Source organism: Ostrea edulis, chromosome 10 (genome assembly GCF_947568905.1).
Source record: "Ostrea edulis chromosome 10, xbOstEdul1.1, whole genome shotgun sequence".
NCBI lineage: Eukaryota > Metazoa > Mollusca > Bivalvia > Ostreida > Ostreidae > Ostrea > Ostrea edulis.
Window position 1 is genome coordinate 9,649,897 of NC_079173.1, and position 27,379 is coordinate 9,677,275.

Consider the following 27,379-nt stretch of genomic DNA (forward strand, 5'->3'; position numbering starts at 1 on the left):
CATCTCACATATGAAGCAATATTAAACGTGCAAGCAGTAACTCTGGGGCAAGCGTTTCGGGGATTATTGGCAAAATTTGATATGATCATCACACTTTGGAGTAAACCGTTCTATTTATTTCTCATCACCACTGTTCGTGTTCTCAACTTTCCACAGGATTTCCATGTACATCGTGGTGTTGACAGACATGATATTCGAAGCGAGACTTGACATACATACGAAGTGTTGAAATGTTTGTCATCCACTAATTGATAAAAGATATTTTATTTCTTTGACAAAAAGCTGTGAATTTCAACTGATCGAGCAAAAATCGTGACCATGCTCCTGTTAGGATTATTTCGTGCACTTACATGTAGGGTCGCCGTGTCACAGGTCATAAGGAAAACGATGGACGCATACTATGCAATTTATTTATTTATTTCTTTTAAGACATTGTAAGGATTTTCTCCTTATATTTTTACACAATTTGTTTAGATAACGGACACAGAGGACCAAACCTTTACTTCAGCAGATTTTTAGTGGAAAGTTAAATTCCTTAAGTTTCTAAAATTTCTTTCAAAGACTATTTATTTGTACACATACATGTTATGATACCCCTGTTATGAAGATAATTTGACTGGCGGCATGATTCGGAAGGAATATCATCCATGACCCGCGGTGGTTTAAAGAGCCTGTGATTGGCAACATCCATAATCATAGAGTTTAGTCTATAATCAAGTGTTGGAAAATCCAAGTATAGACTACCTATGCCTTCGTAACGTATGTAAAACTCTCAATGGAACAGAGTGAAGGTTTTGTGTTAATATGATGTGGACATCATTCTCTGTTGACGTATGGTAAAGGTGAATCAAACGTGACATCAATTATACTTGGTCTTTTATATGAACAATGTCCATGACTGCGTTTCCGTCTTTGATTATTTGGAAAGAGTCGCATCACATTCATGTTATTTCCTTATGGATCATTATCATTGCATCCATATGGAAATGCAGTATCTATAGTCCTGATCCAGTGATCGTCTCGTTGTCTACGAAAAGAGGTACTTAAGGTTGGATTGTTTGTGTGATGGTAAATGTTTTCTAGAATTATGACTCTCATCGACAAGATGGAGTGTTCAAAGATATTAAAGTGCGTGTAAAGAAGTTAATTACCTCCATTATTTATTTGAAATCCGTGCCCTGATATTGTTTTATTAATTGAACAAGAGAAGACGGGACGCTTACTCCTCCTAGGCACCTGATCTCACTTCTGGTATATCCGGGGTCCGCGTTTACCTAACTCTCTATTTTGTATTCCTTATAGGAGTTGTGAGATTGATCACTGTTCGTTATCTTCACCTTTCATTCAGTGTCTCTTGCAACTCATTCTGTACAAAAGGTAGGTCTGGGCTGCGTTCAAGATCTTAATGGTTAGCTAAGTGGCTAGGTATGGTGGCTGATTTGTGCCATTTTACACTTTATCGTCTTTTTGTTATTTCGAGGCGAAAAGACAACAAAACGATATTTAGCCACTTTTCGTGCCGAAATAACGAAAAGTCGACAAAATTATATTAGTTACTTTTCGCCTCAAAACAACACATTACAAAATAGCACAAATCAGCCAACATACCTAGCCCTAGGCTAGCCGCTACGATCTCTTGAACGCGGACCTGGTGTGAGCAGCCCCTTTCACCTTTTCGATTAAAATCAAATCTTCATATCCCGGCCGCGACAGACCTAAGTCGTTAAAACAGGTAGTGACAGTTCCATCGCCAAACGCTCGGCATCAGGTGTGAATGTCACGGGTCCTCGGAGATGACCTTAAAAGCGGATGGCCCATGTCATAGTAGGTGTGGCAGGCTAGAGAACCCTCACTGCTCAATGACCATAAGCGCCGAGCATAGGCCTAAATTTGAAGCCCTTCACCGATCTTGGTGACGTCTCCATATGAATGAAAAATTCTCGAGCGACACGTTAAGCAAGATTCAATCAATCAATCATTTCCTAGTATCAGCCTTTCCATTTTTCTCCAAGAATGTTTTCAAACGGAGCCATAAAGTACAGAGTGGCAAAATATTGCAATTCAATGGAAAAAAAAAATCTCATAGTCTGTTGGAAAGTTTATTAACAAGTGTTAGATGACATGAACAAACAGTATCGAACAAACAGTCAACTAACAATACTCACTAGTTACAATAAATTAGATAAATTAAGTCAATGACCATTTCTCAAGAAATGAGCATGGATCAACACAGACACACTCTCATTAAATTCATGAATACTTAATTAACTTTTCAGTGAACACTTTAAAGGTATGAAATACAATATCATTATATATACAAGGGTGCATGAACAACTATTAATATTCAAGTTTTATAGTGACATATGTTACCATACAACCTTTCGTATAATCATATGCGAATTGAAAACACTCGGCCCATCAGACCTATACGTCACAGTGATAAAGAAATGATTAGAAATAATACACATTTATATACATCAATGACTGTAAATATACGTTGAATGGATAAATTTGGGAGTTTGTCTAGAGAAATTCGGAAACTTGACAAAGATAATGTGGGTTTACAACTAACACTAGTATACAATTCTGTTTTGAGATTTGAGTATGCAGTACACTGTAGTAAAAAGTGACACTCATCTTCTACACATTTCAAATAACACAGAGTACATATTATGTTACCTAATGCTTCTCCCTTGTATTGCCCCGTTTCTATAGATATGTGCGTATACTTTAAAAAAAATATTTTTCCGTGCTCGATTTTTCTCATTTCCCCCATGAACTTTTCTCTTCATTTTTGTAACCCTGATCAGAAAATTTTGTGTAAATCAGGGGCAGATCCAGGAAATTTTGTGTAAATCAGGGGCAGATCCAGGAAACTTTGTGTAAATCAGGGGCAGATCCAGGAAACTTTGTGTAAATCAGGGGCAGATCCAGGAAACTTTGTGTAAATCAAGGGTAGATCCAGGAAATTTTGTGTAAATCAGGGGCAGATCCAGGAAACTTTGTGTAAATCAGGGGCAGATCCAGGAAACTTTGTGTAAATCAGGGACAGATCCAGGAAACTTTGTGTAAATCAGGGGCAGATCCAGGAAACTTTGTGTAAATCAGGGACAGATCCAGGAAACTTTGTGTAAATCAGGGGCAGATCCAGGAAACTTTGTGTAAATCAGGGGCAGATCCAGGAAACTTTGTGTAAATCAGGGGCAGATCCAGGAAACTTTGTGTAAATGGTAGAACTAATCAGTTGTATGCAAAGGAACAATTTGATATAGCTACAGCTGTACGTGTACGATACAGACGAGGCTACCTCTTGAGGTGCACTCGTGGTGTTTACATGCATGTAAAACACCTGAATTTGGGGGTAATCTTTGATTGATTGATTGATTGAGAGAGAGAGAGAGAGAGAGAGAGAGAGAGAGAGAGAGAGAGAGAGAGAGAGAGAGAGAGAGAATGCTTCGTAGGGGTGTTGTTTTTCGGTGTCTGCAGACGAAATAGGTCAAAAAGTGATTTTTATAACGACAACCTCCCTACCCTCTATAGGAATAGTAAAATTATTACGCGTGATACCATGAATCAAGAGATTGTAACATCACTAAGTGCTAATATATAAAAGATCTAAAGACTAATCATAATGGCACTGTTAAAGTATATTATGATAAAAGCTTGCAATAACACACCCTTATTGAGACCTAAGTACATTATGATAACAGCCGGCAACAATACACTCATACTGAGAACTAAGTACAATTGCATTTTTATCCTGCTCACATGAGATCATTTGTACATGTAATTTGCGAAAACAGGGGGAAATCTGACAACTAAGTTTTCATCATCATACGAATGTACATGGTTTTCCATTGGTCACAAGTCCGACTTTTAACGGTACATGTACTACAGAGCAATATCTACCAAAATTATCATTTACAGATTGAAATTTGGAAGTGGCATACAAAATTGCAAAATTCATCAAACATTCTAACTCAGTCCAGCATCGATAGTAATTTAAGATTCTTCTTCAAATATACAGCGTATGCATACACTTGTACAGAAAACACGTAATTATTGGTCATATAAAGGTGACGATAAAACAAAGCGTTGTCCTGATATTTGATCATAGACACTCGGTAGTGCTAAACCTGCCCCGATCGTCAACATTGTGATGAGATGTTTGATAAAACTACAAAGTGTAAAGTGGATATATTTGTTTCCATATATTCCTGAATTAACGCTTTCTTTCGTAACCATATACTTTTCTGCGACACATATTTCCGTCAAGTATTCATCTATTTCAATACTTTTCACCAAGAATACGTAAGCTTAAACTTTACCACTCCATATCATATCGAAACTTAATCACCTACTCTCCAAACATGAACCACATTGACGCACTCTGAGAAAACACTCCTACACAAACATAGACGAAGGATTAAACGACATTAGCTACAAACTCACGACAAAGAAGTTATATCCTACGAGTTATGGCTTTCATTACCGCCACATGGAAAACTGAGGCGTCTCAGCGGAATTCCTTTTCTCCTCATCCTGATCAGCGAGGACATCCCCCGTCACAGCAGCATGGATAAAGGGGTCACTGTTGTATGCATATGCTGATTCTGGCCGGCTATCCGAGGCCTGTTGAACAACAAACAAATGATTAACAGGTCCATGGGTAACAGCGCTGCAATGCATCAACATGCTTTAATTTGTAACTTGCAAATAGTTATATGCAATCGTAGCTTTTCTTTGTGGTGCTGCACACAAATAATACTAAAATATGCCATTTGTGTTTGCGTAATTATTAAGTAAATTATAAAAAAATAGACACAAATATGACAGTGATGACTAGAGACGAAATATTTTTGTTTCCATTGTAAACATTGTTTCCTGTGCTGCAAAGAACGCAGTTCAATGGTAACCTAATTTTGCTCTCTTTTTTCAACATGATTTTGGTAAGAAATATTGTTTGTAAAGAGGACGCAGTTATTCATTTGAGGAAATCGTTGTGTTCGATCTCCTGGGAGTGGAGGACAGAAATATCCCACATTCTGTCGTGAATGCTGTCTAATTAGAATTTTTTTTTACCCTGGTGAATCTTCGCCGGTCATGAATACTCATACTCTGAATACCTCTCACTCATGGACTGTCATCCTTCCATGTTTTCTTTGCTTGTTTTTTTTTGGGGGGGGGGGGTCCTATTCGAGATTTTTTAGTCAGAGACGTCACCAGCTTTAGGTGAATTTTCACAAATTGTAACCTATGCATGGGACTCAAGGCCATCTGGCTTTTTATAGTGCCAATGCCTACCGTGAAACTGGACCTCCGATTTTAGGGTCACATCGGAAAGACCCCCTGTACTTCAATTCTGATGCCGAAAGTTGACTTGTTAGTTTGCCGTTAATGTCTACTTTTAATAAGATATTTAACTATCTTAGGAAGCAGTCATGTAAATGTAAACATTTCTTGACCAGTGGCTCTTGCGTTGAAGATTTTTAAAGATTTCCACTATATATTTGTATGTAAAACTTTGATCTCCTATTGTGGTCTCACCCTACCCCCAGGAGCCATGCTTTTTAAAAACTTGAATCTGCACTATGTCAGTAAGCTGTCATGTAAATGTAAACTTTTCTGGCTCAGTGGTTCTTGAGAAGAAGATTTTTAAAGATTTATTCCCATGTAAATCCTTGATCCCCAATTGTGACCCCACCCCCAGGGGCCATGGTTTTAACAAACATGAATCTGCACTATGTCAAGAAGCTTTCATGTAAATCTATACTTTCCTGCCCAAGTGGTTCTTGAGAAGAAGATTTTGCCTATATGTTTGCATGTAAATCTTTTATTCCCTATTATGACACCACCCTAACCCTTGGGGTCATGATTTTGACAAACTTGAATCTGCACTGTATCAGGAAACTTTCATATGAATTTCAACTCTTCTGGCTTGAAGTTCTTGAGATGATTTTTAAATGACCCACCCTATTTTTGCACTTTTGCAATTATCTCCTTTTTGAAGAAGGCATGGCCCTTCATTTGAACAAATTTGAAAGCCAGGATGCTTTTTGACCAAGTTTGGTTACAATTGGCCTAATGGTTCTGGAGAAGTCAAAAATGTAAAAAGTTTATAGACAGATTAATGGACAGATGATGAACAACAGGTGATCACAAAAACTCTCCTGGGCTTTCAGCCCAGGTGAGCTAAAAATGTGTGATTACTAAATCATATCATTATATAGAGAATCTGAAGCAAACAACTGTTTGAATATTACAATAAAATATTAGAATGATAAAATTGTCTGAATGTTACAATATAATGAATAAAATTGTTTGAATATGACAATACCTGTACATGTATAACGAAATAAACTTGATATATGTATACTGTTAGAAGGATTCAGTTTTGTGGGGTCAATTTTTCATATATCGGGACTAGGTCTTGTGTTCCTCTATCCTGTCCTTCAATTTCCCTTGTAAATAAATTACCCGGAAAACAACCAACATTGAACCCAAGGAAAACTGATGAATTGATGAATTACAATTTACCATTCTAATGCTCCTTTTGCGATGGCTGCCCTGTATATCTTGTACCTAAAACACATAAAATCAATAATTACAGTCATGTTTATCTTATACATTTTTTTTTACCTTAATCACATAAAATCAGTAATTATGGTGGTTCCACCCTCATGTGACTTATCAATATTAATGGTTGAAAGTGAAAAAAACCATATCAATTTCCTCTCAATATAGTTTTATTTAATTGATAACCAAGGAAAATTATGTAAGTTGCCACCTATTTTAAGATGTCAAACGTACAATAAAGTGCACCGCCACGGCACATGATACGCCCGTCACATATTGTTAACAGTATAGATTGTACCCATTAAAACATTTTTTTTTATATCAACTTAATTAAATGTCACAGTGACCTTAAAGTAGGATGCGACACACCTTCTACCTAAGATGCATTAGTTGACCAATTTTGGTGATTCTAGGTCTAATAGTTTTCAAGTTATGAGCCGGACAAGTTTTTGCCATATATGGCCATATATTCTTAATGAAAAGTCACAGTGACCTGGTTTTAATGTGCGACACACCTTCTATCCAAGATGTATCTACATACAAAGTTTGATGATTCTAGGCCTTGTAGTATTTAAGTTACGGGTCGGACACGAAAAAGCTAACAGACGGACGGACAGACGGATATCTTCTTAATGAAGTCACAGTGACCTGGTTTTAATGTGCGACACACCTTCTACCCAAGATGTATCTACATACAAAGTTTGATGATTCTAGACCTTGTAGTATTTAAGTTACGGGTCGGACACGAAAAAGTTAACAGACGGACGGACAGACAGACAGACAGACGGACGGACATGAACGCCATACCATAATACGTCCCGTCTTAAGACGGGCGTATAAAAACAGAAGTATAGCTCAACATCAGAAAATCACACATTTTCGTGTAGTTTGGTTTTTTTTTTTTTGGGGGGGGGGGGGGGGGCTGATAATCAGCCCCATTCCCAATTCGAAACTCCCTTAAATTTTCCCAAAATCTGCCTGAAAAATTCCCAAGCATGACTTATCTAAACACAATGTTATATTGTGTACACTTTACTTCCGGTGATGAAAGCTCGTGGTTTTTAGGAGTTGATTTTATCAACTCCTCTATGCAGTCACTCGGCCTCAAAGTGGTGTGGACCTTAGGATTTTTTTATTACAAACAGATGTAACGTTTAGCGCTAACAGCAAATAGTTCGTAAACCATTTACGAATTACACGTTTAAAAGCATAATTTCTGTAAAATTGACTTTTCTACCGTTGGTCAGTGGACTGAAAGATCACGCTTTAGGGTACTGGGCCTAGAAAAAAGTTGGTCTTTGAAATTGCGGTTTCTGGGCAGTTGAAAATTCACAGATACATATACAAGTATACACACTTGTCCAAAATCCGAAAATCAAACGATCGACAGCGACAGTAGCTCAACTGATTTGTGTTACATGTAGTATCAAATTGAAGCAAACCAAATATATCATGAATTGCCACATTCAATGTTTGAGTGGCTGCATTCATTGTCCACTTTAATGATAAAACTTCTGAGCTCGACAGTAAATTCATTTCAATTTTAGTATGGAAAAAATCAGTCATGCACTTTAAACGTTTTCAAATTTTCCGTTGTAAATTAAATCATATATATATCGATGACAATAAACCAAACAAATATTTTGTTGTTTTCAAGACAATTAATTTGTCATAAGTTTAAAAATCAAACCACACACCATAGAATTCCAGGGTTTTTAAATACGCATTATAATACACATTTTCCCGTGGGCCGCGACCAAGTTCTTTTAAAAGCAGCATACGTCATCTGATTGACATATAGAGCACGTGTATACCTCGCATGAAACAAAAAAAAAAAAAAAACAAAAAAAAAAAACAATCGATACATGTCAATTTAGTTTTTCTTTGCTAAATAGGTAGATTAAGTGATTTTATTGCTTTTTAGATTCATAATGGTTAAATATATTTCCATAATATCTGAATAATTAATATTCAATTTAATTAATTAGACTTTTACATTACTAGAATTAATTACACTAACATTCTATACGCACTTTTCTGTTGATTCATCCTATCTCCATTATTTATACATAAAGTTGAACCCATTATTTTTTCAGTTGAATTGCTCAATATTGTTAAGTGCTTAATTGTCTCAGCAAAAACTATGTAAAATCATTATTTTCGTACAGAAGCAGGTATCTGATTTCTTTGAACTAATGTCATGAAGTAGTACCTTTATGCCTATGAAATCAATATCCAATAAAAATAAAAAAAACTCTCGGGACTAGCTTTTTCTTGCTATGCCTAATTCTATTTATAAGATGCTTTATTAGCAGAAATCTGTGTAAAATATGAGCAATCAAACCATTTGTAGTCTCATGTAGAACACTTGTGACAAATATTTTATCGGAAAATATGATACATTTGAAAGGGAGAAAAATTCAATTTTGGCATGAAAAATGAAAAAAACTTTCCTATATGACGGTTCAAGTAGTCCATGGACTCTGAAAGAAAGTTTTAAATTCAAAATAGAGAAAAAGTATTAAAAAAGAGCATTTTGAGGCCAAATATCCATTAGCGAGGAGAAAACATAAGTTTTGAAAATAATTTTTTCAAGGAGTTTCTTATTTGAAAATTAACATATGAAAATTCTATCGTGTGTTTTTGTGCTGATATAAAGACACAGCATACGTTATGTGTAAGTTTATGACTTTTGAGTGTACTTCTCTACTGTTTTATCATTTGGAATAATTCTGGATCCCAGCATCATCTGGTGCAAATCTACATAAAACCAACCCCATCAGTACTTTCAGTACTTTAATTAGTGGAGTGGACACTGTCGCAGTACTGGTATTTGTTAGATATGAAGCATGGTTGTTGACTACGGATAGTTCCGTTTATCTGATTAAGATATAGGGCTCACGGCGGGTGTGACCGGTCAACAGGGGATGCTTACTCCTTCTAGGCACCTGCTCCCACCTCTGGTATATCCAGGGTTCGTATTTGCTCAACTCTCCATTTTGTATTGCTTTTAGGAGTTATGAGATTGATCACTGTTCGTTATCTTCACCTTTCATACAGTAAGTATATACCATAAAGGCACTTCATTCTAAATGTATGATTCATAAATATGAATTCTTTTTATTAAAAATTAATTTTTCCAATTTTCTTGTTTTGTCGGTAATTTTCCCAACTGTAAGGGCCCTAGTCCCAAAGTACTGGAAAAACATTGTCGTAAAACAGAATAATAAATATAGATTTGGTAAAATAAGAACAATGGCTTGTTAAAAGGTCAAATTGTTTATGTCAACAGTTTAGAAAAACTGCTAATATATAAATCTGTATGAATTATTTGTGGACATTAGGGAACTCATTGTATGATAGACATACAGTAGAGGCAGTACCAGCATAGGAGTTATTGCCCTTAACATCTTTTTTATTACTATAAATGACTGATTATCTAATACCTATGGAAAATAGAAACCTTTTCACCATCAATACTTTACCAATTTTCTTATTTTATCAGTGATTAAAATTCCTACAAAAGATATATTTACATCATGCACAGTTTTCAAAGGGGGGCATAAAAATGAATTTCTTTTTTGAAAATACATGAGAGTATAAACTGCAAATGCTTCAAGCCAGCATACTTTACATGAAATGCTAACACACTTCATATGAAGCATGAGTGAAGCGATGCAGTTCACACCCTTGATATGTATTTTCAAAATCTAAATCAAAGGCCTGAAAGGCCACGATGGTGTCGTGCCTCGAAAGCAGATTATACATGTAACAAAAATTAGCAATAGTCTATTTAATCAAGTTATATACCGTACTTCTTCTTTCTTTCTTTAGTTTACTTAGGAATTTATCCCAGGAATTGGTTAAATATTTTAGGAGATATCTATAAAAGTATGTAAAACTTCCAGGTCAAGGTCACAAGGTCAGACGCCAAAATGTAAGAAGGTATTGGCATAGACAATCTATATACAAACTACAGATTGTTTTAATGAAAAACAAATGTCTCCCCAGCTCCCCAAATTGGTAGTGCTCCAAATAAAACCTCCTCCCTTTAATGTACTACATGGTATGGAGGAGAAAGCATGAGCGGGAACATAAACAATATGAACTCCGATAAGCCACATAGTAGAAGTGGTCATAAACTATTTTACACCCTCCACCCTTCAGATCCACTAAAACCTTAAGGACAACAAATCCTCCTGTCCCAACAATACGTACATCTACAAATGGCAGTGAAGCATTATACGAAGTTTCAAATCTATCTAATAAGCCATATAGGAGAAGTGTTCACAAGGTATTTTATATCATCCACCCCACTTAGATGCACTATAACTTTTAGGAAAATATTGGATCCCCCTGTCCCAACAATAAGCACATCTACAAATGGCAATAAAGCATTATACAAAGTTTCAAATCTATCCAATAAGCCATATAGGAGGTGAAGTGTTCACAAACTATTTTACATCCTCCACCCCTCTTTATTCCACTATAACTTTTAGGAAAATAACTGGATCCTCCTGTCCTGACATTATGTACATCTATAAGGGTCAATGAAGCTTTGAACAAAGTTTCAAGTCTATCCAATAAGCCATATATGAGGAGAAGCATTCACAAGGTATTATGCCAGAAAGTACAAAAATAATATGTCTCCCCCTGAAAGAGGTGACACATAATATGGAAGTTCTACTTAAAATAGTTCAAAAGATATTGAATTAAAAAAGTAAGTCAAATCCAAGGTCAAAAGATCAAACACCATTGCATCACAAGATCTTGCTATAAAGAATATATATACAAAATATGAAAGACCTACCTAAAACAGTTCCAGATATATTTATTAAGTTATTTTTTAAAAGTAGGTCAAACTCCCGAGTTCAAGGTCACGATATGATAGATCTTGCCATTCGAAATATATATAGAAAATATGAAAGATTTACCTTAAATAGTTCAGAACATTTTGAATGGGTCACATTTTCATTAAAAGTAAGTCAAACTCCCAGGTTATAGTCACAAAATGTACAATGTGTATATACAAAATATGAAAGTCCTTGCCTAAATAGTTCCAGGGATGTTATTTAGGAAGATTTTTCCTATATATATCAACATATAACACACTGATCCCCTAATGTGGCCCAACCCTACGCCAGGGGACAATGAATTGCACAAAGTTAGATAGTCTCTATGTCAGGAAGCTTTCATGTAAATTTGAACTTTTCTGGCCCAGTAGTTCTTGAGAATATTTTTTAAAGATTTTCCCTATGTACATGTAAATTGCATGTAAAACGTTAACCCCTTACTGTGGTCCTACCCTACCCCTGGGTCCATGCTTGTGGCCCAACTCTACCCCGGAAGCCATGATTTTGGTAAACTTGAATCTATACTGTTTCAGGAAGCCTTCATGTAAATTTCAACTTTTCTGGCCCGGTGGTTCTTGAGATGATTTTTGAATGACCCCACCCTATTTTTTGTATTTTTGTGATAATATTCTCTTTGAAGGAGGATGGCCATTCATTTGAACAAACTTGAATCCCCTTCACTCGTGGATGATTTGTACTAAATTTGATTGAAATTGGCCCTGTGGTTCTGGAGAAGATGAAAAGTTTATGGACAGATGGACGGACGACAGACAAAAGGCGATCAGAATAACCCACTTGTTTCAGCTCAAGTGAGGTAAAAATGAATTGGGGGACAGCTGGGTCCCCCACCCACCCCTGATTCAACGTGCCTGAATTGTTATCAATTATTCTCAGATGAAAATCTCGTAAATTGTTAAAGACATAGGGTCTAAGATATTGGTGAAATTTTGCATGTTCCGAAAAGTGGCGAAATTTAAGATCATAATTAGAAAATCACAAAAAGTTCTTCAGAATGTTTACAAACACATTGAATACGATAGTAATTACAGAATAATTCCCTGTTCTCATTTGCCTAAACTGGTACCCTGTTGACTTCGCATCTGTAGCCACCAATCAGCGGGGTACCAGTTTAATACATTGTCCTCCAGACAAAATTTTTATAAAGGGCTAAAACGTAAAAATGACTTCTGTTTTAAAGCGCTGCAGCTATAAATAACTCATAATTAATACTACAAATTTGTTTTTGGAGTTCTTCTTGCCAAATATTGATGTCATTTTTGAGATAAAAGATAGACCCTATGCCTATAAATCCTCTGTATAATAGTGTATATTATATAAAATAAGTTCAAACCATAATGGATTGAAATTAACTTCAAAACCTAGTTATGCACGGTGGCGATAGAACTAGTAATTCTTTAGTCCGCTGTCAGGTGTGCATTGCGACGTCAAATGTATTGACTGTAACGCATGAAAATCACAAATTCAACATGTATATATATATTCTTCCCATTGTCATGTGTCCTTGAAGACTGCAATTTCATTTGAAACGCAAGAAATTAAAACTACACACTTGGAAAGTAAGCATGTAAAATTTGTGCAAAAGTAATCTAATCTTTACTTCGTGCCAACGCAGAGTGGTGTGAAACTGGAAATCACTTCACGCCTAAAACCACAGATACCCAGGATAGGTGAATAATTAATTGCCGTGTCTTTCCTTGCCTGTTTTACCTTTTAGATACAAGTACCGAATTATAACACAGTACTCAACTTTAGATGAAAAGCATGCCTTTGCATCACTAGCGATGTTTGACATTCAATGTCTTCAGGCTTTCAAGTGGTATTTTGCAACAAAAAAGGGCCATTTTAAGGGTAAAATTATCAAAATATAAGGGCCTTTTTTTTTTTTAAAGGATTTTAAAGGGATTTTTAGACAAAAATTAGGGTTAAATTTACAAATCAATGGGAAAGAAAAAATGTTTTACTCACCATTTGTAAGAGCAATAATACAAAAACTAATTACCCACTCAGAAGATCATACCAGTGGTCATCAACAGCCATATTCGGCATTCAGCACAAACCATGATATAATTCAGGTGGACTCCCATGGCTCACAATCAATGCTGAATATTACTGACAACCATCAAGATGTCTTCTGAGATGTACATTTAATCAACATATTCATTTTCTGAAAGTATACTAAGACCAAATTTAATAAATTTCAACACTTACTTTATGTCAAATCTATTTAAACTTTCAAAATTTGAAAATGTAGGAATTTCAACCAAAAATTAGAGTTTTTTTTTTAGGATTGAATTCTAAAGCTCAAATAAGGAAAATAAGGGCTGTTGTAGAAAAACAAGGAAAATAAGGGCCTGCTTGAAAGTCTGTGTCTTATTAAATAATGACTCGATATGAATGTAATTTTGTAACCAGGGATAAAACATGTATTGAAACCAGGCATGAAAATCATGACCGTCTCGGTCAATCAGAAATGGGATAGGCTGGTTACTTATTAACTCGCCCTTACATATTTAGGTACCTGTATTTAAAAGGTAAAACAGGCAAGGATATACACGGCGTTGTTTATGGGTCTTCTGCACCATGTTATGCTCGGGTTAAATCCTGGGTAGGGGAAATCAAACGCGGTAGAACGTCTTTAGTAGATGAAGCCAGGTTTGGACGTCCACTGGATGCCACCGACGAAGAAATGTATAAGAAAGTTCGGGATATGGTATGCTCTGATATGTAAATTGAGGTGGAAAAAATAGCTCAGGCATTAAGCTTTTCACATGGTAGCGTTTCAACAAACTTACATGATCGCTTAGGTATACGCAAGCTAATAGCCCGTTGGGTCCCCAAATCCCTTAGCGATGAGCAAATGGCAACCAAAGCAAGTATGTAGCACCTTGTTGAAGCGTTTTAGGTCAAAATATGATTTTCTTTTGCGTCTCGTGACTATAGATGAGACTTGGGTTCATTATTATGAGTCAGAGAATAAAGCTCAGAGTCGTCAGTGGATAGGGCCGGGGTTCCCGAGGAAAAAGAAGTTAAAGACGCAACCATCTGCTGGGCAGGTGATGGCCACAGTATTTTGGGATGCAAAAGGCGTTATTATGTGGACTTTTTACCCAAGAGAAGTACAATAACTGGAATGTACTATGCAAACTTGCTAGACCAGCTGAGAACCACCATCCGTGAAAAACGCCTAGGTACATGTAAACTCTTTAAAGGTGTTTTGCTGCAACAAAACAACGCGAGAGTCCACACTTGCAAAGTTGCATTGGATGCTGTAGAGCGAAACGAGTATGGATTAATACCACATCCTGCCTATTCGCCTGACCTAGCTCCTAGCGACTTCTTCATATTCCCAAACTTGAAAAAGGATATCCGTGGATGTCATTTCCGGTCTGACGAAGAAGTCGTGATGGCAGTTGAGGAGTAGGTCAATGGAAAGGACTCTGACTTTTTCAGTTCTGGGCTGATGACACTTGAACACCGTTGGTTTACGTGCATCACACTTGAGAGCAATTACATCGAAAAAGAAGAGGTGGATCTCCACCGAAAATAAGTTAGGCTGGTTACTTATTAACTCGTCCTCGTAAATATCTTTAGTTTTAAAAAAAAATCATTTTTGTGTATCAAAATAAAGCAACCTGGTTGTTTATTCGAAATTTGAACCTGCATTTTTTCAGAACTGTTAGGGAAACACGGTAATAAGTTGGTTTTACCTTTTTGATAACACTTTTTTCTATTAATTCCTTTCTTGGAGTCCTTTCAAATCCCAAGGCAGCAAAGTGAGGCCAGATCTTATCAGAAGCGGATGCAAAGTCCTTTGGTGTCCTAGTAAAAGAAATATTACAAACCTCATTAAATATTGCATTATTGCAACCTTCCAACACTGAAGCTAATAAATGTATTCCAAATTCTTCTATTCATTAAAAATCCATTCATTTCCAAGCTGCACGGCTAGACCTGTTATGCTGTTTGTTGTATATTTCGCAAATTCGATGGTCATCATAATGATCTAGTTTGCCAATACAACCTATCATTGGGTCAACTGCTGTCTGACGTGTTTCATACCAATTGTTAGGCCGTCATTAACACACTGATTTTGACTACAGATTATTCCATTTATCTGATCAAGATATAGGGCTCACGGCGGGTGTGATTGGTTGACAGGATATGCTTACTCCTCCTGGGCACCTGATCCCACCTGGTATATCCAGGGGTCCATGTTTGCCCAACTCTCTATTTTGCATTGCTTATAGAGTTATGAGATTGATCACTGTTCATTATCTTCACATTTCATACAAAAGATGAAATCTAGATCAGAAATTCTGTAACACTGTATATATGTACATGTATACTATTGTAACAGATTTGATAATGTTTATACTTCACATTTAGCTTGATTATCAAGAGAGAAAAAACCACATTGATTTTGGGGTCTTCACAGAACCAGAGGCACACAGGCCTTATCAGTCACCTGGGTATTAGTTAAAAGTATCACTAGTCCCAAGGGCTACAGAATCTAGAAAAGAAATTCCTGTTCTGAATATATAATCTAAATTCTAATATTTAGCAACAGCATCAAACAAGATGTGTTCTTAAAACTTCAATGTCCCCAAAAGTGCATATACTGATGAGTTCTTTTTTTTTTTTTTTTTTTTTTTTACATAATATATATGCATTATTTATAACAAAATATGACTAATTTGGACCGGTTGTCCTTGAGTCGAAATACTGGCGTTGCGAAATTCATGATTTTGTTACACTCTTTCCTGCATTTAGTTTATGTAATGTATCAGCAAACTAAAAGAACTTGAAGAGAATTGGAAGAGTAGTTATCAAGAAGTTCAAAATGTCCATTGTTAAAATATTTAATCACTATTTTGGCCCCACCCTGATACCAAAACCCCTACCCCTGGGATCATCAAATTAACAATTTTGGCAAAGGACTACCTGTTCTTTCTAAATATCCATTTAGTTACAATTTAGTATCACTTGCACTAAAGAAGATGTTATTTAAATGTTTTCCACAAAAACACTATTATACCAAGTTTGGTCCCGACGTAGAGTCCGAACCGCACCCCTGGGATCATGAAATTCACACGAGTGTTAAATTGACTTAACTATCCATTTAGTTTTAATTTAGCATCAATAGCACTAAAGAGGATGTTATTTTAAGTGTTTTACACAAAACATTATATAGCAAGTTTGGTCCCGCCCTGGGGATAATGAAATTTGAATTTTGGTAAAGGCCCTCCTGCTCCACATGACTATGCATTTAGCTTTCCTTACAGATATGTGGTTGTAGAGAAGAAACTTCATCAATTTTTCCCCTGACCCTATGGGCCCAAAGTTTCAGGAGTCCTGAAATTAATATATTTCTGCATTACCCCATTGTCTACAAGATGCCTCATACCAAATTTGAAAATAATTGGTATGGTAGTTATCAAGAGATTAAAAATGTTCACTTGTTATTTGCACAAAGGATGACGATGGGCGCTGACCAGATAACGACAATCACTAAAAAATTGTGATCCCTCACTGGGACTAAAACCACTAGTCTACCCCAGGGATAATGAAATTTATAATTTTGGTAAATGGCTACCTGATCCTTCTCAATATCCATTTAGTTTCAATTTAGTATAGGTAAATAACATTAGAGATGAAATTTAAATGTATGCAAGGTGAAGATAACGAACAATGATCAATCTCATAACTCCTACAAGCAATACAAAATAGATAGTTGGGCAAACACGGACCCCTGGACACACCAGAGGTGGGATCAGGTGCCTAGGAGGAGTAAGCATCCACTATAAAATGTCAACACTATATGCTAAGTTCGGTCCTTAATTAGCTTTTCTCAGAACATTTACCCTGGGGATCGTGAAATTTACAATTTTGTTCAACAGTCAACAGTAACTATATGAATTCACTTCTTCTTGCATATTGTGGAGTTTGTTTTTTTTTGTTTTTTTTTAAAAAGAGTCAATTTTTGGCATTTTTTACTCCACCCATAAGGCCCTGGGGGTGCAGGTCAGTCCTGAATTTACAATTGATGTTCCCCTTGTCCCAAATTGATGCTTCATACCAAATTTGGAACAAAAAAAATATGGAAGGATAGTTGTCAAGAACATGTTAATTAAAAAATGTTCAGTTGTTAACCGACAATCAGCAATGACGGAGACTGACCAATAGCAATAGGTCACGTGAGTAACTCGGGTGACCTAACAAAAGAGGTGTTTATGTCTACAATATTGTATATTGCACTGACGTCTGTAAGAATTAGTCAAACACTATTAGTTAATTTAAGATACTTAGATTAGCGGACTCTAGTTAATATAATTGTAGAGAACAACACATAGATTTGCATAAAAATATATAGAAGTTATACATAGGTTAATAGGTATTGAATTATCCAGGCTTTTGATAAAAAACACCCTTTTAAGGAATATAATACATGTATGACCAAACTTCAGATTGCCCTTTTCTATATATGTCAATCTCAATATACATGTATATGTAATTACACAAATTAAATTACAAAATTAAATCATCGATTCCGATTTCAATTAAATTAAACTAAATTATCAAATTGATAGTGCTGAGAATCGGATGAAAAATAATAACCGATTAATCGGAATAATCTAAAAAGACTTTCAATGCGATTATCGATCATATCTGTTTCTGATATATATGTATTAGAAGCAAATAAGTTAACTTATTCCAATTAACTTATAAATATTCTTTTATATTGTGTCTGAATAAATGAAAAATCACATCAAAGACAATTACTGAAACAAAAGAAATTTTCAGACTTGTATCAATAAAACAAAGAATCACAAATTAATGAACAAATAATTCAGGCTTCCTGTCAGTGACTGGACTAAATCTAAAAACTAGTTTCATTGTCTGAAACTTAATTTCATCATTATCTATTGACAATAATCATTTTCATTCATATGTCAATTTCATATATCCCTGTGAACTCAAGATTAAAGACACCATAGAGTCCTCCACATCTACTTCGTACTTAGATATTTTATTGAAAAAGAATATTAACGGCACACTAACAACTCAACTTTATGAAAAACGGGATGATTTCTGCGAGTTTCTCCATCGTCAACTTCCCATATTCATGTACTAGCAATATTTCATTATCACCTGCATATGGTGTTTATATTCCCCAACTGATTCAATATGCAATAGCATGTTCTGCGTATGATCAGTTTTCAAATCGAGGCAGGCCACTTACAAGTTGATTTTACAGGGGTTTTAACAGTCTCATTCAAAATCAGCATTTTGTAAACTCCAAGGTCGTTATGATGATTTAGTTTATCAATACAACATACTATTGTATCAAATTTTGTCTAACGTGTTTCATACCAATTGTTAGACCGCTCTTGACACACTGATTTTAACTACGGGTTACTCCGTTTACCTGATCAAGGAATTGGGCTCTTCATTTTGTATTCCTCTATAGGAGTTGTGAGATTGATCACACTGTTCTTTATTTTCACCTTTCATTCAGTACATCATGCTTAATTTGTTTTGGTAAGATTTTCTGCATAGTTAGTGATGTCAATAATTTGTTTTCATTGTGTCCCACCTCTTAGTTTTTATAACTCAAAATATTTCCAAACTATGGATGATCAAGAGAAAATTCATACTGGAATTGGGTTGATTGATTGATTAAATATTGTTTAACGTCCCTCTCGAGAATCGTTCACTCATATGGAGACGTCACCACTGCCGGTGAAGGGCTGCAAAATTTAGGCCTGTGCTCGGCGCTAATGGCCATAGAGCAGGGAGGGATCTTTATCGTGCCACACCTGCTGTGACACGGGACCTCAGTTTATACGGTCTCATCGGAACTGGAAAATCTCCAGAATACACACATGATGGTTAACATACTGTATATTATGGAAAAGAAATGGTTGATTATCAATAAGAATAAAATAATTGATCGATTTCTTATTATTGATCATAATCATAGATGATCAGATATCCGAACAACACTGCAATATGGTGACTTTTTGTCAATGAATTAGAAGTGTACATACAACAATAAAATTGCTGGATTAAGAGAGAAGCAATCTCAATGGTAAACATTATTGATTGTTCCTAATACACTTCATCCTTTTGATACCTATGCATATGTACATAGTTTTGCACCAATCAAAACTGCTGCATTTAATTTACCTATAAAATTTTAATATCATGGGGAGAGGAAGGGTTGATGGTATATAGTTTAATGTATATCCCGCTCGAGAAGTTTTCACTCATATGGAGATGTCACCATTGCCAGTGAAGAGATGCAAAATCTAGGCCCAGCCATTGTTCAGCTTTTTTTTTTTGGTTTTTTTTAAATGACTTTTTTCATCAATCTTTATTTCCATGAATTTTTTTACCCCCATATTGTGGCCCTAAATTAAGCCCCAAAGGATCACAACATAACTGAAAATGAATTCACACAACACAGCCCGCACCTCAGATCTCCAAATTTCTATATGTTACCGTATTATTGTCGTATTTCAAATGCAGAGAAAATTTGGAACAAGAGTACCGCAAATGGTATATAATATGTCCGTGAAAATGTAGTCTCGTGCAACCAGACGCCCTGCTTTCTCCGTAAATCTCCGACGAGCAGAGAGTCAAGTAAAGACACTCGATAACGTTTGCAACGTCAGAACGAAGCTTACCAAAATTTCCGTATTTAATTTGATTGGTTGATTCAACACACCTTCAAAATTACGACTACCGAAGAAATTTGTAATAGATTGAATTTGCCGTTTAAGCTTAAGGATTTACAACTAGAGTGTTTATAAAAACTTTTGTAAAAGGAAAGGATTTATTTGCTGTTCTACCCACGGGAAATGGTAAAACCGTTTTATCAAAATTACTTTAGGAGGCAAAAGTAAAAGTACAATTTCCAGCTGACAAAGACCGAAATTTCTTTCTATTGTACATGTAGTAATGATTTTCCCATTAGTATCACTAATGAAGAATCAACTAATTAGCATCAAATCTCGGAACTGACTGTTTATGTCAGAGAGAACCAAACCGAAACTAAATTAGCGCTCCCCAGCGGTAACAGTTATTATCGCGTGTCTTTACCAGACTCTCTGCTCGTCGGAGATTTGCGGAGATAGCCGAGTGTCTGGTTGAACGAGACTAGTGAAAATGCTTACATAGGGTGATTTTCTTAATTCAGCCATAATTTGTAGAACTTTGTTTCAGGTAGTATCAGCCATATTCAGGCTGTGACATACTTTCTTTGCATAATATGAATGTGCCTTAGCTTAAAACTGTGACAGGAGGTAGATAGACAACCCAAGAGTTCTTTGTGTAAAATATTTCCCCAAGTTCGACCAAGTTCAACAACCTGTAAACATTCAAAATGTCAAAGAAAATTAAAATTTGTTAAGAATCAAACTCCTTGCACCATACATCTTCAAGTTATTCACAAATACCTTAGCTTCTAAACTGTGAGAGGAGTTATAAGGACAAACCATGTCCTTCGTTTAATATAATATTTCCTCAAAATGGACTACGTTCAACAACCTGTTATTTTCTTTAAAATTGAATTAAATCAAAATCCTTGCCACATGCACATCTTCCATACCCAAACAAATACTCTGTAAAATAAGAAGGTCCTCACTTGAAAAAATGTCGAAGGAAAAATAAAAGACAGATCATGTACTCTCTATGCAATATTTCCTCAAAACTGACTAAGTTCAACAACCAGTATTTTTCTCAAAAATTGAAGAAAATAAAAATCCTTACCACATGTACATTTTTTATACCCATACAAATACTGCGTAATATAACGAAGTCCTCACTTGAAAAGTGTGGAAGGAAAAATAGACAAATCACGTACTCTCAATGTAATAATTTCTCAAAACTGACTACGTTCAATAGTCTGCAATTTTCTCAAATAGTGAAGAAAATTAAAATCCTTGACAAATACACACCTTCAATACTCATATAAACACTCTGTAAAATAAGAAAGTTCTTATTTGAAAACTGTGGGAAAAGTTCACTGAACAAATTATGCGTTCTTGGCACACTGATTTTGAGTACGGATACAATTGTAACTCTATATCCTGACAAGACAAGAGATGCTTACTCCTCCTAAGCACCTGTTCCCACCTCTGGTGTGTCCACGGTCCGTGTTTGCCCAACACTCTATTTTGTATTGCTTATAGAAGTTATTAGATTGATTACTGTTCGTTTTCTTCACCTTTCATATACTCTCTTTGTATCATTTTCTGAAAATGGATTAAAATCAACCTGTAATATTCTCAGAAATTGAAGAAAATAAAAATCATTCCCAAATGCACATCTTCAATATCCATACAAACACTCTGTATAACAAGATGATCTTCAATTAAAAATTGTGGGAGGAGCTAGCAGGACAAATTATGTACCCTCCATATAACAATAATTTTCAAATAAAGAGGCAAAACTCCTGGAGTTTTTGTGGTCTCACCCAAAGGATTGTCCTATTTAGTCGCCTCTTACGACAAGCAAGGAGTACTGAGGATCTATTCTAACCCTGATCCCCATAGGGTCAGTGGTTCTGGAGAAGAAGTCGAAAATGTAAAAAGTTTACAGACGGACTGACAGACAGAAGAACAAATGACGGACAACAGGTGATTAAAATAGCTCACTGGAGCTTTCAGCTCAGGTGAGCTAAAATGGATGGAAGTGATGGTGGGATTGCAACAGTTGTGGATGAAACTTGCAGTGATTTTATGACCAAATATTTAACAAGTGAATGATTCAAAGAAGTGTTTTGGCAGATGTTTGGTTTTATTAATTTTGAGTGTTAAAAGTGTCACTCTATTTGTTTATAGAGCTTTAAATTACTCTTAAAGTTTCATTTTGATGTAATAAATATTTGCTATAAGGAATTTGAATGAAGTTTATTGGGGAGTGTTGTGTTCTTTTTTTTATTTTTGGTTTTTTTTGTTGGTAGTTTTGTTATAGATATCCGTATTTTTTATTTACAGATTTCTGTATTTCTGCGTAGATATCCGTATTTCTGCATTTCTGTTAACAGATTTCCCTATTTCTGTTTAAGATTTCGATATTCCCTCATTTCCACATTTTGAAAACTTATCTTGGAATTTAAGTCCCAATACAATGTACCCCCGTCTGTATTTTTTCAATATTTTGAATACGGAAAAAATATGGAGATTTGAAGTGCAGGAGAGATGCATCAACACCAATATGACTAACAAAACATGATCTTACTGTTCTGGATAAAATCAAGGTCACAAGGTCATAGATCATGGTAGGATATGAAATACCTTGCCATAACAAACCTATATACTATATAGATATTGAATAGGTCATATTTTTATGAACTTCCATGTCCATGTCACACGATCAAACACCAAAGTATAGCAAGGTCTTGTCATAGAGAATTTATATACAAAATATAAAGGCTTTACCATAAATAGTTCAGGAAATATTGATTAGGTCAGGTTTTTAAGAAAGTATGTCAAAGTCACAAAATCAAGTACGATTGCATCACAAGGTCTTTTCAAAAAGAATCTATACAAACTATGAAAGCCCTACCTTGAATAGTTCTGAAGATATTTAACAGGTTATGTTTTATTAAAAGTAGGTCAAATTTCAAGGTCACAAGTCATGCCATAACAAATCCATATACAAAATATGAAAGATAGTTCAGGAGATATTGAACGGGTCAGAGATTTAAAAAGTAAGTCAAACTTCAAGGTCAAAAGATCAAACATCACTGTGTACAATGGCTTAATTGCCATAAAGAATCTATATTTTGTCTAGTTTGAGTTATGTGTCGCCTTCTGAAACTTCACTTTCGTTTTACTTAGAAGTGATTTAATATCTTCTGAAAATATTGTATCTTGAATGTGTTCTTGATTTGCGAGATTTTAACCTGATATCTGATAATATAAATAATCAGTGTGCATTTTAAAAGAAAATAGCGGACCGTGAGGTAATACGAGACTTGGAGTGGTTGCTAATCTCTGTTACATATATCTCTGATCAAACTTGCAGTTTCTAGTGTTTGGCACGTACATCTCATTTTGTTTTAAACATGCTTTTTTCTATTAAGAAATTTATATAGAAACAAAAACATGGCACAAACCTTGTTTACATTAACCCTGTTTTACATTAACCCTGTTTTACATTGACCCTGTTTTACAGTAACCCTGTTTTACAGTAACCCTGTTTTACATTGACCCTGTTTTACATTAACCCTGTTTTACACTAACCCTGTTTTGTGAGTGCTGTATCTCACTTGTAACACAACAAACTGACATTCACGTTTTGGTGATAATAGTTAAGGACGTATGCTACACCAGAGAAATTTGATGTGGATGAAAAGTGGAGGATATGTACAACAATATTTTGAAGTTGAAAATTTTCAAATTTACTTAATTTTGTCAAAAAATGCAGATTTAGTAGAAAGTAATTTGGAAAAAATTTAAAACCCCTGCTGGACTCGAACCTGCGACCTACAGTTCAGCAGTCGGTATTCAAACCTACTGAGCTAGTCGGCTAGGTATTGAAATTGAAAAGGAAAAGTAAAATATTGCTGATATCGATTTTTTCATCCAATGTATGACGATAGTAAAAAGAAAATAATATCAAAAGACGTCACACTTTTTAATATACATGTATATTTATTCGATATACACAAATCACTCCTATATGTTATTTTTGGAAATAAATTCCACACCTAGTTGTAATCACCGATATTTTCAATCCATTCATTAAAAACCATGTTTTGTCATATTGGCGATATGCAGGTGGTGAAAGTGTTGAGGGTGTAACATAATCTTCAAAGTTGATAATGCAAGGTGTCAAGCCACTTTTGGTCTAGAAAATATAGGATTATAGGAATTTTTTTGCAGTTTATAAGGCGAATATAGGGGATTTTTACAGCAGATTTATACGAATAAATCGGGGTTTTATCAAAGAATTTGTATGAAAGTTCATTGTTTCTGCATAAAATTCTAGCAAGCAATTAGTATCTTACTGGAGAAGAAATAATACTAAACATAAACAAAGACAAAATCCTTTCAGATGTGGACAGTTTTCCAGCCAATAGACAGTTCTTATACAATCATCATAGTTATTCTCTTCATAACAATCTAATCAAATATCAATCTAGCATCAGATACTGGATTTTCGTTTTTTTCCTTCTTTTTTTTAATATCCTTTTTGAAAATAGGACTGTCACTTTTTTGGATATATAGCGTTTTATAGGGATTTTAATGACTTATGGGAAAATATAAAAACCTTCAAGTTTATAGGAAATTATAGGAATAAATAGGCACTTGACACCCTGATAATGACTGGAGATCTTTAGATTAATATTTGACTTGTGGTTTGAGTATTATATAATCTTTTCTCCACAATCTCACTCCTTTTAGAGAATCAGTGATAATTGTAAAACGATGCTGTTACGGAAGTCTTCGAATTGATTTAATTATAAAATATATAATGATATGCAATACGTATATATGCCAAAAAAGGCAAAAAATATAAATTTGGATAAAAACTTGATTTTCAAAAAAATTATTTCAACACATATGAACAAAATATTCTGGGGGATTTCAACTCGAGATCTGCGGTTCACCAAGCCCAATGGTTTAACCAATGAGCTACGATGATAGACAAACAAATCGATCGATACAAATAATTTCACAAAACATTTAAATCGCCATCTTGTGACGTGGTGTGATACAGAGTATAAGCTTTAGTGTAGTGGGCTGCCTTAAACAAACACCACTTGAAACCTACCCTAAAAAGAAAACAATATGTTTGAAGTCCATTTTCTGACACTGAATATTGTTTTCAGACTTAAATTCCTCTTGCAAAACCCTAAAAGTTTAATTCCCCTGAGATAAAAAAAAAAAAGAAAGAAAAAAAAAATGCCAGTGGCCAGGGATTCAATTTAAAGTTTAATTCAGAAATCTGATGTATATTTGAAAGGCATCAGGAAAGTAACAATGATTTTCTCATTTCAAGTTTACCATTTTATTCCCCATCCTCCCAGGGACCACCGCGGTGGCCGAGAAGTTAGAGCGTTTGCCCAACATGCGGAAGGCCGGGGTTCGAATCCCGCCCGCGACAAACATAAGTCGTTAAAACAGGTAGTGACAGTTCCATCGCCAAACCCTCAGCATCAGGTGTGAATGTCACGGGTCCTCGGGGATGATCTTAAAAACTGATGACCCGTGTCACAGTAGGTGTGGCACGCTAAAGAACCCTCACACGGATGTCCCGTGTCATAGTAAATAATGCAGGTGTGGCACGCTAAAGAACCCTCATTGCTCAATGGCCATAAGCGCCGAGCAAAGGCCTAAATTTGCAGCCCTTCACCGGTCTTGGTGACGTCTCCATATGGGTGCAAAATCCTCAAGAGAGACGTTAAACAAGATACAATCAATCAACTATATCTCAATTGCTTTTTGATGAGATATCTCACAAAATTGAAAAAAATGACGCATTTTCAGAGACCATTTTTAATTTTTTTTTTAACATTTTGATAATTTCGAGTTTACCATTTAATGTACCATCCTCAACTAATACTTCTTCCTTACTAAATGTTGTTAATGAGAGCATTTTTAGAACCCCCTGGAAGAAATTTTGGCAGGGGTATACATTAAAGTTTTATTCAGAAATTTGAAATAGTTTTAGTGACCATTTTAAAAATTTCAAGTTGCCATCCTTAACTTATAATACATATTAATTTTTCAGATCAGATAACATTTTGGGAGGGGGCGGGGTGGAGGAGGGGGGGGGGCGTAAATGTCAGAATAAAACAATGGAGATGGTTGCATTATTGCAGTTAGATGCATTGTATCTACGTGAAATGATACACTTAACTTTGTACAGGGTTTTCACACACTTTGTATACGGTTCTCATACACTTTCTCCACAGTTCTCACATGCCTTTTAAACAAAATGATACATTCATTACACGACACCAAATACTCCTATAAAGAATGATTATAAGACTCTCTTATGAGTAGCCAGGAAATATAAGGTGATTCCACCCGAGGGTTGCAAAAAAGCTGTGAAACCCGAGGCTTTGCCGAGGGTTTTACCGCTTTTTTGCAACCCCGAGGGTGGAATCACCTTAATATTTCCACAGGTGCTTGTGGACAGGACTTCCGGTACCCCCCTTCTTGTATTTTTAAATGTTCAATTCCTTGGGTATTCCGGACGTATTTTTGATAAAATATGTAACTTCAGAGTTTATATATTTCAATGGAATACACAAATCTCGCATAGAAACCGTTTTTAAAAATGTCATATCACCAATCATAATATATGAACAAGGTGTGCAACTCAGTCAGCGACATGTTGAAAAAATCTACACCTCGCTGAGAAATCCTATCGAAAAAACACCAATAATGCACATATCAACTGAAAAGAACGGGCATTCTAAATCTACTGATGATTCGTGGATTAAATGTATCGCTATTTGGTGCGCAATAATTACTTCACATCGCTCAATTTCATCGTTTTAACCTCGCCACTTCTCATTTCTGACTATAACGAACGGAAGTTGTGATGCTGGAATATTTCTGTCGCAGCCAACTATTTTTAGAACGAGAAAACCCGAGACGAGGTCTTCCGAATACCATTAGCTACACGAAAAGGGAAGAGAATACCGATCATAGTATTTCAAATCGGTTGTGGAAAACTTACACATTATTGGAACCATACTACTTTTAATATATCCAAATATATCATTGTAAACTCTTAACCCTATACGATATGATTTGGATCATAATGGTGTTGACACAATGTATATTTAGAAGTACTCGTTTTCAGCCCCCCCCCCCCCCCCCCCCGAATAACCTACATGAGTTGACTTTATTGTGTTTGCAAGACATTGCTGATATGCAGTAGAGAGATTTCAACCAAAAAATCAT

The 27,379-nt window shown here is 35.4% G+C and overlaps 1 protein-coding gene across 2 annotated transcripts in view; it reads right to left on the minus strand.

The window, feature by feature from the left end:
* Positions 1 to 2,085: 2,085 nt before the first annotated feature.
* Positions 2,086 to 27,379, minus strand: part of LOC125666767 (ankyrin repeat domain-containing protein 54-like) — a 67,473-nt gene continuing 42,179 nt past the window's right edge. For both annotated transcript variants that reach the window (XM_048900049.2, XM_048900050.2), the window contains 3 exons: positions 15,158 to 15,269; positions 6,538 to 6,582; positions 2,086 to 4,632 (listed from right to left, as the gene is read on the minus strand). In XM_048900049.2, the coding sequence (XP_048756006.2) occupies positions 4,489 to 4,632; positions 6,538 to 6,582; positions 15,158 to 15,269 (301 nt within the window). In that variant the 3' untranslated portion in view covers positions 2,086 to 4,488. The remainder of the gene's footprint in view (positions 4,633 to 6,537; positions 6,583 to 15,157; positions 15,270 to 27,379) is intronic.